Genomic DNA, 13,997 nt, shown 5'->3' with positions numbered 1-13,997 from the left:
TCTCTTGGTTCCAGCTTCCCTCCTAAAAACACTTTTTAAAAGGAGATTCCCATATTAATAAAATCACTGGAAATTCCTTAGACATTAAGGAGTGTGTGTTGAACCCATTATTACAAATGATTAAGTATTGTTAATTTTAACATTTTTTTGGTAATAACTCTATTTTCACCAATGGAATCTTATACTTTGTGTTTCTAGAAAATAAACATTGTCTTTTTCTGTCCATAAAACCAAAGCATTAGAAACAACTCAAATGTTCCAAGTTACTAAGTGCCTGGCAATTATAGTTTTTGGGTAAGTGAAAACAAATATCAGAAATCTCTGATCTAGGTACATTTGAATCTTCAGATAAACTGAAAGCTGCTCTTCTCTCCAAATGTCCGCAGAGTAGGCATAACTTTTCAGCTGAATACAAGAATTACAATTAAGTGTAATTAAATTGATTGTAACTTGCTAGAGTCAGAACCATCTTCTTCAAGAAGGAAAGGATCGTCCCCTGTGCGATGCGTGGGGGTGGGGTGGCGCGTGCGCTCGGCGCGCAGCACGGACTCAGCCATCAGGGATGGTTCAAGCTTGGCTGCACAGTGGTTGCTCCACAGGCCAATTAAGTCAGAATCTCTGGGGGGCAAGGCCCAGGCATCAATTTCATTTTCTTTAACGGAGGTGTAATTGACATATAGAACTTATTAGTTTCAGGTGTACAACATAATGATTCAATACCTGTATATGTTGCCAAATGATCACCACTATAAGTCTAGTCAACATCCATCACCACACAGTTATACATTTTTTTAAATTAATCTCATTTTCAGCAATATTTTAAAAAGCTCCTTAGGTGGCCCCATAGGCAACCAAGTTTGCCAACTACTAAACTAGAGGACTTAGCCTTACAGTGTAGTTCTCAAACTTCAGTGTATCAAACCCCGTGCCTGCCACACCCCTACACCCAGAGTTTCTGATCCAATAGGCCTGGGGCGGGGCCCGAGAATCTGCATTTCTCCTAAGTTCCCTGGCAATGCCGCTAGCCCAGGACCACACTTTGAGAACCACTGCCCTACAAAATTACTGTCACCTTAAAAACACCCATGACCCAGGGTTGTTATTTTAAATCTCCCCACGTTAGCATGACTATGAAGAAGGACCAGGCAAATGCCGTGAGTGCGACGAAAGACCTTTTTTTGGAAGAAGGAAAGCGAACAACCAAATCTGCAGAAGCAAGCATTCCAGGTTGATGGAAGTTACCGCACCATATTTTGTGCCTTCTCTCACTGCCCTGAGGCTTAATGATAAACTCCTTCACCCTCCTGAGATAGTGATCAGAATGTTGGAGGAAACACCTGGGCTAGAGGAAACACCTCCAGTGGCAGAAGCAAGAGGCCCATTTACCACCCACAGCGTTTCTTCTAAGGAACAGTGTGACCTTAACTGAGCCGGTCACTTTGTCTCTTTGGGCCTTAGTTTCATCTGTAAAATGAGTCTCAAATGTTCCATCTAACTCCGAAATCTTATCAATTCCACGACATTTGACAAGAGAGGTGAGTTGCTCTACGGTTTGACCATGTTAGACTCTGGCCATCTCATGAGAGTTCAATCACGGAAGGGCCCGGATACCCACCACCTGCAAGGCGCACGGGAATCTCTGCTCTCTGGATGTCACCGCTGAAGTCAGACTAAAATTCAGTCACCTCTTTAAAGATTACCTTAATCAGTTTCTTGATTCAAACAAAAAACGTGTCAGGCATATGGATGGATCATAAAATAAGTGGCTTTCGTGTCAGGCATATTTCTGTTTTTGACCAGAACAACTCAGTTTGATAGCTAACAAGCCAAAAGAATGATAGATTCCACAAACTTGTGTGGCCTTGTCTTTTCCCATCCCAACCCTATTTTTTATATATAGGGTGATGTCTCCCATTTCCTTCTTGAGGGGCCCCTATTCTTCCCAAAGTCAGAATTATGCTTTTCAAACATATATCCCCCTTTTTATTTCACACATGATAATATGCTGCACATACTTCTTTGCTGTGTTTTTTTAAAAGCGGGTTCCGCCTTAGCAACAGTTCCGCAGCTGTGCAGTAGGGATCTCACCCCAATTCACGGCAGACGTAGGGATCGGTGTTTGAAGCCCTGCATCAAAAGGATAATGCAATTATTTTGGTGTAAAATTTCATGTCGTAGCAAACACTGGTGTTTACGTTTTTAAAGTGACTTATGATTGCCACTGTCTTATCCACTTCGTTCTAAAATGCTTTTCTACTTGAGAGTGGACCAGGGGCCAGGGGCCAGGATGGATCTCCTCTGGAATTCTGACCTGAACGTCAGGAAGAGGATTAAGAAAGAAGGTCCTGGTTAAGATAAATCAATGGTTCTCAACCAGGGGCGATTTTTGCCCCCAGGGAATATTTGGCAGTATCTGGAGACATTTTTTGGGTTGTCACAAGTGTGTGTGTCTTGGCCCCCAGGGAAGAGGCGGCGGGCTACTACTGACATCTACAGAGTAGAAGCCCAGGATGCTGCTGAACACCCCACGATGCACAGGACGGCCCCACGACAAGGAATTATCTAGTGCAAAATGCCAATGGTGCTGAGCTTGAGAAACCCTGAAATAAATTATCCTGATATACACACTATTACATATAAAATAGATAATTAATAAGGACCTAATGTATAGCACAGGGAACTCTTCTCAGTACTCTGTAATGGCCTATATGGGAAAAGAATCAAAAAGAGTGGATCTGGGGCTTCCCTGGTGGCGCAGTGGTTGAGAATCTGCCTGCCAATGCAGGGGACACGGGTTCGAGCCCTGGTCTGGGAAGATCCCACATGCCACGGAGCGACTAAGCCCGTGTGCCACAACTACTGAGCCTGCGCGTCTGGAGCCTGTGCTCCGCAACAAGAGAGGCCACGATAGTGAGAGGCCCATGCACCACGATGAAGAGTGGCCCCCACTTGCCACAACTAGAGAAAGCCCTCGCGCAGAAACGAAGACCCAACACAGCCATAAATAAATAAATAAATAAATAAATAAATAAATAAAGAGTGGATCTGTGTATTTGTATAACTGAGTCACTTTGCTGTACACCTGAAACTAACACAACATTGTAAATCAACTATAATCCAATAAAAATTTTTAATAAATAATAAATATGTGCAATTCCCCCCCCCCAAAAAAAGAAAGAAATTATCCTGGGAGGCAAAAGAAAATGGCCAGAGGGGCAAAGGGGGGCAGGAGCGGAAGGGCTCTTTCCCCGAGGGGAGGTGTCTGGCCCCAGAGAAAGCCTGCTGCGCCCTCCTTCATCCAGCTTCCCTCCCCCAACCCCATCCTGAAACACCTCCGTCAGGGACCTTGAAACGTTTATTGAAGATAAAATTGGCTCTGAGGACAATATGTAATAAACTTAAGAAGCTAATAATCATAGGAAAAAAATGATTAACAGCAGAAGCGCACCAGAAATGGCTATGAAATCAATAGAGTATCTTAAACAGGTTTTTAAGCTGGAAGAGATGTAGTCATGCACCTTTTAAACAAGCGCTCCTTTGTTCTATTTACATTTTAATGCTGAGTGTGACTGTCTTGGTAGACTTGACATAAATGATTCTGACTGTAGATTTTCTTTTTTACAATACTGAAAGAGAAATACACCAACAAAAATACTAAAAAAAAAACCCCAAAACAAAAAAACAAACAACAAAAACCTCGCACTGTTGCCCTTGCTCCGAATGAATGATCCTGTCTGCAAGGGCAGGGCGATCATCCTCCCACGTTGCCTACATCACATGCTTGTGTATAAAACAATCCACGTAAACGCTAATGGCTTAATACATGTAAGCCTTGGTCACGTATTTCATTTATCTGGTATTTACCTCAGAGCCCCATCCTAACACAACGGCCTCCTAGTAACTGCTCCATCAAGAACGAATGGGTGAGTGAGTGTGAGACCCCCTCCTTCACTTTGCCCGTGGAAGAAATCATCAAGGTAGCCCAGAAGACTACAGATACAAATCTTCCATTTGACATCTGTCTGAGCCAAAATGTTCATAAGAGTCAAAAGACAGAGGAGCAAGAGGTATTTCTCAGATGAATTATAGTTCCTATAACTTGCACACATAAAACAAAACACCTCCAAATGACAAGGGTCGAGACCGCATTTACGGCCGCACCAATGCAAGTCAGTAAGAAATTACTGACTCACCAAAAACCAGCCTTCTTGTGCCATGGTTTTCCTCCATGTGCTCTTTTATTTTTTTTAATCTTTTAAAAAATTATTTATTTATTTTTGGCTGCATTGGGTCTTCATTGCTGCACGCAGGCTTTCTTTGGTTGCGTCGAGCGGGGGCCACTCCGCTACGGTGCACGGGCTTCTCATTGCGGTGGCTTCTCTTGTTGTGGAGCACGGGCTCTAGGCATGTGGGCTTCAGTAGTTGTGGCACATGGGCTCAGTAGCTGTGGCTCATGGGCTCTAGATTGCAGGCTCAGTAGTTGTGGCGCACGGGCTTAGTGGCTCCGCGGCATGTGGGATCTTCCCGGACCAGGGCTCGAACCCGTGTCCCCTGCACTGGCAGGTGGATTCTTAACCACTGCGCCAACAGGGGAGCCCTTTTATTCATAGGACACTGTTCATGAATTGTGTCTTCATTGAAGTGTTGCTCTTTGTAAGGCTATGAAAGCCGTCAGTGGGGAAATGAATGCACAGTTACTGCCGAGAGGGGTCTGTCCCTTTCAATATTTCAGGAGGCTGCTCTACAGCCCTGGTCCTAAAAACAGGATATTCTGAGGCTTCAGGAAGTTTCGGGTCCTTCCTTGGTTCTTCAGACAAGTATACTGTCAGCGGCACTTCCTGAGTTCATTCTATAGCAAACATACACTAAAATGTGCCCCCAAAGCATCCCTCTGATGATTTGACAAAGTGACACAAGTTCGGTCTAAGTCCTCACAATTTTTCTGTAACTCATGGTCAGTCTTAGCTTCGAGGCAAGAAGATAGTAGATTTAACACTCTCTGCATAGGGAAAATCAGAGAATCATGCATCCTCAGACACTGAAGGTCAAGTGCTCACAGACCTAAGAATCCCTCAAAGCACAGAAGGGCGACGTCCATCAGCAAATATTTAGGGCACTCTGCCTTCTGCCTGGACTGTTCCCCGGGGTCTCTAAAGACCACTTATGGCTTTAAAGGCAGCTCTGCCAAAGGACTGGCAGTCAAGCCAGGTCTTGAATGCGTTTCCTAAAGGTGTCCCCCCTTTTCCCTCTTTTATTTGTGACTACAGCCTTCAGCTTCTACAGTTAATTGACAATGGATTTTTTAAAAACTGTGACGCCACAGGTCGTTGGCACATTGTTGGGCTTGTCATATAGCCTCCTCTGTGTTGCAACTGGCACAAGATCAGAGCCACGCTTGTGAGATTCCTTAGCCAAGGTGGTGCTGGGGATCCAGAACTATCCACGTTAGAAGAAAGAGAATGAGAGTGACCGAGCACCCTGGCGTGCCCAGGACTGCAGGCTTTCCTGGGATGCAAGACTTCCAGAGGTAGCACTGAGAAAGTCCCCTGCAAGCCCAAACAAGTTGTTCACCTGATGGAGAAGGAACCATCTTTGCCACATTAGGACCACAGCCTTCAGTTAGAAGTAGTCCAACTAAATCTAGCATAGAGGTCAGGGCCTGTTCAAACTGCTGGGGACTTTAGCAATCATCTACCCCTTCTTTTTCACAAAGATACTCAGACTCAGAGTGGTACAGACATTTTCCCCAGGTCACACAGCTTGCTGGTAGCATGTCAGGAACCAGACCCTAGATCGCCACAGCCCCAATTTAGGGCACTTTCCACTGCATTACATTTTTTGCTCTGCCAGTCTCTTTCTATTGCTCTTGTGGAATGAGTTCAGCTGGGTTTTCTTCTGACCACAGGACTTGGCCGTTAGAACAGTGAAAACTGCTGTTTATATTGGGCACTGCTTTTTTTTAATGTTGTGATAGTGAATGGAATCAGGTTGCTGTAAACAGCCTCAATTGGTCACCATCTCCATTACCACATGTCATCCACTCCTGTCATTTCTACAGCCCAGCAAAGTGTCTTCAACATGCAACCATTTGTCATCACCAAATGCTACCCTTGGTGGAGACGGTCACGTGCCAGGACAATGTACCCCTGGGTGAGTGGATCGTGTTTGTGACTAGCTCACAGGCACATGGATTAGCATCTAGAGAGTGCATGAAAATCTTGCTTCTTCATACTTCGATTCTCTCAAAGGGAAGAAATAAGATGCCTGTTCTAAAAACTGAGGTTAATGTACAAAACCATCGGTTCTAAGCTCTTTACAGATATCATCTCGTTTACTCCTCATCACATCTTCTGAGAGAGGTACTATTATCCCATTTCACATACAAGGAAACTGAGGCACAGAGGGGGTAAGCAACTAGCCCAAAGAGGGTTTGTTGTTGTCGTTGTCTTAACTCTAGTTAAGTGGTGGAGTCTGTTTCTGAGCACCACGCTCTTTCAGGAGAGAAAACAAGAGCTCAGAGGTGACAGTACATCAAACCAATCCAGAACGTGGACTTGGAAAGCAAGGGAAAAGGTGGAGGGCTGTGTTCCCGGGGTGCAGGAGATAAACCAATTAGGTGAAGATCTGCAGCGAAAAGGATCCACTCTGTCAACTTCTGCACGCAATGTACACAAAGGATAAGGCAGTACGTTTCAGCCCAACTTCCATCTTCACTGGCTATCCTCACTCTAACATAATAAGTACCAGACACCCTGTGCTGTCCTGCTTCAGTCCATGCTGGAGTACAGCCAGTGGTTCTGGAAAATTCTGCTGTGAAGTACCATCGGTAACAGCAGTCCCTTCACAAAGCCCTGTCTCACCTCCCCAGCCTCATTCGACCCTCTGAACCTCTTAGTATCACATCTTCCCCTTGGATGCTTAGCCCGTCCAGCCAGTAGGCCAGCTGGTGGGTTGGGGAGGACCTGCCATATGAAATCAAACACTTCCAAGGAGGCATGTGTGACAGCATTAATGAGGTGAAACTGTAAAGTTGGTGAAGTGATTTTGGTGTTTCCATCTCTCCATTTTCTTCCTCCCTTCTATTACATTTTATCCTGTTTTGTCTTAAAACTGTGATCTTCTCCAGCTGACTTGGTTTTAGTTCTTTATATTTCACTGGGACTTTTTAAGACAAACTGTTGCCACTCTCAGCATTACCCACACTTTAAAGCTGAGCTTTCCTGGGAGAACCGTAATTAGAAGTTTACTTTGTCCAGGACTTCCCTGGTGGTCCAGTGGTTAAGACCCTGCACTTCCACTGCAGGGGGCGCGGGTGTGATCCCTGGTCGGGGAACTAAGATCCCACATGCTGCACGCACGGTGTGGCCAAAAACAATTTTTTTACTTCATCCCCACGAGAGTAAAAGTATCACAGAATAGGTGACAGTTGTTTTATGGGAGCGGGAAACTCAAACTCTTCCTGGTGCTTCTGAATTCAAAGCATGTGAAAAACTTCTATGGGGCTTACATTTAAGTTTGGTCCATTCCAACCTACGGATATTGAACACGACTACTCTGATGTATAAACACACAGTGCAATCTTCAATTTTATAGGCAACGTCTAGAATTCTTACGTGGCCCAGATATTATGCTTTGGGGCAAGGAGACTGCTCATCAGTTCTTCGGCAACACCTTCAGAATGGAGAAGAGCTGACTTCAATGAACTTCTGGCTTTTCTGTAACTTTATATGCTGGGCTACAGCCATGATGTAGCAAACACTTCAAGGTACCCATCAAAACACATCACTCCATCAAAACATATTACTCCACAATGATGATACAAAGCATGAAAGAAAGAAGGAGCATGATTTTATTGAAATGTTTTTAGTACAGTGTTGGAAGATCTTCGAATCCTATATTCTAAACCAATACAAGCACTGCAAATGATGTAGTTCCGGAATCTATTTGACATCGTATCTACCAAAGGAAAGTTATAATACGAATCTCTTTAAGCTGGTTAATGTAATTTAAGTTGGAAACTGAGCAACTTTGGTATATTCATATTTCTCTGGCTCCCCTTTTTGGCTAGATGTACTCCAAGTCAACCGCCATGCAGCAGAGTCAGACAGGACCAATGTATTTGGTGGTTTCACTGAAATGTTTCCACATAAGCAGCAAGGGACGCACAAGTTCTGGGATTAAGCTGCTCTCAAGGCCGTCTTCATCATCTTTTTTGAACTGGACCATCAAAATAGTTAAGGTCTACATTGCTGCTGCGCAGGGCTACGTCTAGTCTATTTAGTTGATAGATGTACCAGAAGTACTTTAAAATACAAAAGTGGAGATAAATAACCATAGAAACGATCAATTCTTAATTCAGAGAATGACAATACCGATTTTTATATCTTTATCTGAAGATCATTATTTTAAAACTAGCTCTGTGTGTTAGACTCTTAAATCTTGGACGAAATGACTACCTTTAAATCAACTGGTTTTAGTCATTGTCAACATGTCTACACTGGGATGCCAAGCTGTCTACCTGCGTGCGTTCACAACTACATTTTCATTTCTCTATGCATAGAAATTTCAAGAAATACAGATATCACTCATTTGTCAAAAATAAAAATTACATACATCTAAACAGGCTCTTTACATATCTCAAATCAACTCTCGTCTAGATAGAGTCCATCGTATTGCATAGCTGACCCTAACCAGGCTACGCTATGATTTTTTCTCAAAAGCCCTCTTAAGGTACAGCAAAATGCTAGTCTCTGCAATGACTAAAACGATACTTTTAAACTTTGATTCACCCTCTGCTGTAGTGAAGTTTGAAACCTTAAAGATTGCTATTCAGATTTGTTAACAACTTAAACAGATTTCATTTTTCCACCCACAGAATTTAGATCAGAGACTTTCTTCTCTTCAAGTTTTGAGATTCAGCAGAAGGAGGAGATTGTTATTTATTATTCCTGGGCTTTGTCTGTGCAGGCACATTTTCTTCTTTGGGGGCGGAAGCACTCAGTTGGTTGTCCACCAACGCGCACTTAGGAAAATTCAGAGTTGATGCTTGCCGCCTGCCACCGGGGATGGGGGCGCCTCACTCAGGAGTCATCAAAAGCCACCTGTGGATAAAGCTATCTTCCCTCCACCATCACTCCTGGGCCACCATTTGAACATTAACTTCATGGAGCAACTAATGTTTCCTTATTTGTCCTTTTTTTGTAGGCCTTTCTCACCCACATTTTTCATGTAACAGCTTTAGTTAAAATAATCTGTTGCCTAGGAGGCTTGCTACTTGTGATTACAAAAGGCAAAAGACCATGAGATCAACACTAAGGAAATAATATTTAAATATGTATTTGGAGGCACCCACAAACAATTCACCTTTTTCTCATGTCAAAAGCAAAACAGAGATCAGACTAGTAAATGTGAGGGGACTTAGGGAAGAAGTCTTTGTTGTGATGGAAATCCACAACATGAAACTCTTGGAAAAAAGGCAAAGTAAAAGCTAGAGCTAAAAACAGGACATTAAAAAAAAGATGGCAGGACATGAGGTGTATCTGGGATGGACACAGCATGGATGTGACACTGAACTTGCAGACTACCTCAAAACAGTTTCTCAGTCAGCTCTATTGCTGAACATAATTTTGGAATTTTAGAACAAGGTATTTCAGAGAAGTGACAGTTATGATTTTTAGAAGTGGCAATAAAAAAATACTGAACTACATTGCCTCTGATATGTCTAATGTTTACCAGAAATAAACGTGTCAGTGGCCATCTTCAGCTACATAAAATTTGGTCCAAATTAAGCATAATAACCAAAATGGCTTATTGGAAACCTGCTCACTAAAACAAATACTCAAAATTCAGGGTATTATAAATTCTCTAAGGTTCACTTAGAAGCAAAAGGCTAATTCTCTACAGGGTTTCACCCAAATGTCCATAGGCATTATCATTCTATATTTACACAGAGGCTTTAATCTGAGGTGACCTTTGGTAACCCTGAAATACATAAACTATGAACTTCCACAATGGAATTATAAACTTGAAAGTTGTGGCCTCAAAGCAGTGACAGAACAAAGGAAAAAAAGGTCACCTATCAGAACAAATCAAGATAACAAAAACATTTCTCATTTAAGACTGCTCACTTAAAGATCAAATAACCACTGCCCTCCCCACCAAACTGGAAATAAATGGTTGAGAGCTTTAAGAGGGGGAAAACCAGTGGACCTCGGAGTATACAAAGATCTGATGCTTTTGCATTAATATAACTGCTTAGTCCTAAAGCTAATAAATCAGACAAATGCACGCAAGTCAGAAGCCAGAGCAGGCTTGCTTCCACACCTCACATCCTGGATTTACAGTGGGACGTGGCTGAACAGGTAAGACACAGATTCACCGTTGTGGGTCCTTCGAATCGCCTCGGCCAAGATCATCGAAATGTCAATAACCTAAACACCAATGAAAAGACAGAAAAGAGGAGAGGAAAGTGGGACATCTCAGTCATGTTTAATTAGAAACTTAGAAGCCAGAAAGCCTAGAAACGCTCTCTCCAGCACGTAAGATGTGCCACAATCGAACCTCCCCGCAGCCATTTCTTCTGAGAGGACAGAGAGTTTTGGGTCTGTCTTCAAATTACTATCCTGTACGGGATCCTGGAAGTGAGATTTTTCAGTGCAGATACTTCAAAGGCTTTTCAGGGCCGCTGTTAACCAGACACATCCTTTACTTTGGGTGCTTGTTGTTTTAAAATTAAATTTACTCAATCATTATGTGGAAGGTTTTTCTCTCTCTTGGTTTCTGAAAACACAGAAACTGTAACGTCTGACAGCACAGCTGTAATCATCTAACTCCGGGGTCAGCCTGAGAACAGCCACAGACAATACATAAATGAATGGGCATGGCTGTGTTTCAGTAAAACTTTATTTACAAAAACAGATGGTGGGCTGGATTGGGCCCGGGGGCCTTAATTTGCTGACTCTCAGCTACTGAGAATCAGACATGAAAATCTAAGGCATAGCTATTTTGACCATTTTCTAATGAATCTCCTGGTGCCGAATGAACTGCGTTGCTCTCCGATGGATGAGAAATCACGAAGCGGATCACTCTGAAAGGACCTGCCAAGGTTCACCAAGACATAGAGGCAAAACGAGGACTCAAAGCCCTTCAACTTATTTCAGGCCAGTTGGTGTGAAGTGATCACTGCCAACTCTCTGGGGGCCTCCCGAGTCAGGAGGGAGAGAAGGAGTAAAGCTCGGAGACCCCTGGCACAGCCAAGCTGCTTCTTTGTTTTCCTCCCCCATTTTAAAAACCTGTGGCAAAATACATGTACCACAAAACTTGCCATTTTAACCATTTTTAAGTATAGAACTCAGTGGCATTAATTACATTCCCAGTGGTATGTAACCATTTCCCAAACTTTTTCATCGTCCCAAACGGAAACCCTGCACCATTAAACACTAACTCCCTATCCCCCGCTCCTGGTCACCACCACTCTACTTCCCCTTTCTATGAACCTGACTACTCTAGGGCCCTCAGGAAAGTGGAATCTAGTTCACACATCACACAATATTTGTCCTTCTGTGACTGGTTTCTTTCTCTTAGCATACCGCTTTCAAGGTTCATCGATGTTGTTGCACGTATCAAAGTCTCCTTCCTTTTTAAGGCTGAGGAATATTTCATCGTATGAAGAGGCCACACTTCGGTTAACCATTCAACTGTCAGTGGACATTTGGTCATTTCCACCTTTTGGCTACCGTGAATAAGGCCTGCTGTGAATACTCGCGCATAAGCTTTTGTTTGAACAGCCGTTTTCAGATTTGGAGGAATAACCCTAGAGATGGACCAGGGGGGTCATGTGGTAACTCTGTTTAGCTTTAGCACAGCCTGTTTCTTAATGTTCTTTACTTTGGCTTTATTCACTTACTATTTATAACTTTGACCTCTGCTGGCCCCAGCCTTTCCCAGACATCTAACATGTTATCATACCTTCCCATTACGGGAAGCTACAACCTCTACTGACATCTGCTTAGCAAGTGGTCACACACGCAAGATGCTAGCAGTGTAGCCAGTACCTGAATCTTGGAGCAGTGCTTCATTTTGTCCTCTTGGGGAATAGTGTTTGTCACAACAACAGCCTCAAAGGCGGCATTATTTATTCTGGAAATAGCTGGCCCAGAGAAGATCCCATGGGTAAGGATAGCATAAACTTTGGTGGCTCCGGCCGAGAGTAGCCTATAAAATAAAAGAGAAAAAAATTAAGTGCACACAAATATTCTTGAACTATTCTCCCCTTAGTGTGAATTTAAAAGCAACAGTGTGTTCCATAAAGGAAAACAGGAAACCAATTTCACTCACATTTATCAGTCTAAAACAGGATCTTTTAAGGTCTGTGCTGGCCAAACACTTTACATTCCCTTAAATCGGGGATTATCAGCCTTGACGTCGGGCCCGGATAATTCTTTGCTGTGCAGCACATCCCTGGCCTCTACCCAACAGCAACGCCCCTCCCCTCAGTTGTCACAACCAAAACTGTCTCCAGATATTGTCAAATGTCACCCAGGGAACAAAACTGCCCAGGTTTAAAAGAGTAAAGCCAAAATGTCACCATGTTGCCATACAATCAGTACACAAAACTGAGGTATTATACCCTCTTTGTTCCGTTCTGTCTCTGAAACCTGCTGTGCATTCTACCCTCCCGGCGCATCTCAAGTCAGACGGGCCACAGTCCACGCGTTCTGCAGCCGTGCACGGCTGGGGGGCGGCTCCCACGCGGGACAGCGCAGCTCCAAGTCCCTGGAAGCCAACGGCTGAGAAGGCTGGAGCGAAGGCGAGCCAAGGAAGCGAGGGCCTGAAGAGGCCGAAAGACTGTCTTTTTCCTCCTGTGCTCAGTTTCAGGAGAAGCACCTTCTCTGAACTTTTTTAAAAACACACTGAAAGTTCAACCTTGAAAATGAAAACCAGGCCATAAAGGGCCACAGTTTTTTCCCTACCGAGAAAAAAAAAAAAAGGCCTAGAATTGACTTTGGTCTGAAAAACTACTACTAAGCTATCAGTAATAATTAGGAAAAGTGAGCCTAGTTTTTAACAGCTGACATTCTTCCTTTCTTAATGAGATGCCCCACCCCTCTCCTCAGTGGTCCCAAAGCACGCGCATACTTGTCCGCAGCGTGGCAGATGGTGCCACATGTGTCGGCCATGTCATCCACAAGGATGGCCACGCGGTCCTTCACGTCGCCCACCAGCACCATCCGGTCCACTTCATTGGCCTTCTTCCTCTCCTTGTGAATCAAGGCAAATTCCACATTCAACCTGTCTGCGATTGACGTGACCCTGCTCAAAGACACAGACAGTCACAGACTCAGAGAACAAGCTTATGGTTACCAGGGGGGAAGGCGGCGGGGAGGATAGATTGGGAGTTGGGGATTGACATGTCCACACTGCTATATTTAAAATAGATAACCAACAAGGACCTACTGTATAGCACAGGGAACTCTGTTCAATATTATGTAACAACCTAGATGGGAGAAGAATTTGAAAAAGAATAGATACACATGTATATGTATAACTGAATCACTTTGCTGTACACCTGAAACTAACACAACATTGTTAACCAACTATACTCCAATATAAAATAAAAAGTTAAAAAAAATATATAGGGAAAAAAATTAGACTAATTCTGAAAACGTATTCCCAGAATATTAAAAAACTCTAGATTAAAAAAAAAAAAAAAGACACAGACAGATACATCAAACACTGCCAATACAAAAAAAATTGTGTTCTTCATAGCTGTATTTTAGGACTGTCGTGACCAGCCATACTCAAGATAATGCAAGAATCAGGCCTCCCTTGCAAAGCCAGGCCTGGTCTGGGATATGTATTAAGCAACCCAAGGGGAGAAACATGCTAGGATGTGGCCTTGCGTTTGTGGCAGCTGGGGAAGAAAGCCAGGGCGCCTTGACCATGGGCTAAAACTCCTGGCTAAGAAGCTGACACTCAACAGGTTAGTGTTCGTGGGT

General features: G+C 43.5%; 1 protein-coding gene across 4 annotated transcripts in view; it reads right to left on the bottom strand.

Annotated features, from left to right (window-relative positions):
• Positions 1 to 1,960: 1,960 nt before the first annotated feature.
• PRPS2 (phosphoribosyl pyrophosphate synthetase 2) overlaps positions 1,961 to 13,997 on the bottom strand; it is a 32,052-nt gene continuing 20,015 nt past the window's right edge. For 2 of the 4 annotated variants that reach the window (XM_082375855.1, XM_082375858.1), the window contains 3 exons: positions 13,138 to 13,311; positions 12,054 to 12,213; positions 7,827 to 10,430 (listed from right to left, as the gene is read on the bottom strand). In XM_082375855.1, the coding sequence (XP_082231981.1) occupies positions 10,338 to 10,430; positions 12,054 to 12,213; positions 13,138 to 13,311 (427 nt within the window). In that variant the 3' untranslated portion in view covers positions 7,827 to 10,337. Of the gene's footprint in view, positions 2,128 to 7,826; positions 10,431 to 12,053; positions 12,214 to 13,137; positions 13,312 to 13,997 lie in introns of those variants that run through there. The other 2 variants (XM_082375857.1, XM_082375856.1) reach the window with 2 other exon arrangements.

Source organism: Balaenoptera borealis (assembly GCF_965194805.1).
Source record: "Balaenoptera borealis genome assembly, chromosome: X".
Classification (NCBI taxonomy): Eukaryota; Metazoa; Chordata; class Mammalia; order Artiodactyla; family Balaenopteridae; genus Balaenoptera; species Balaenoptera borealis.
Note: the sequence above shows the minus strand (reverse complement) of the source record. Positions and strands in the feature narration are given on the sequence as shown.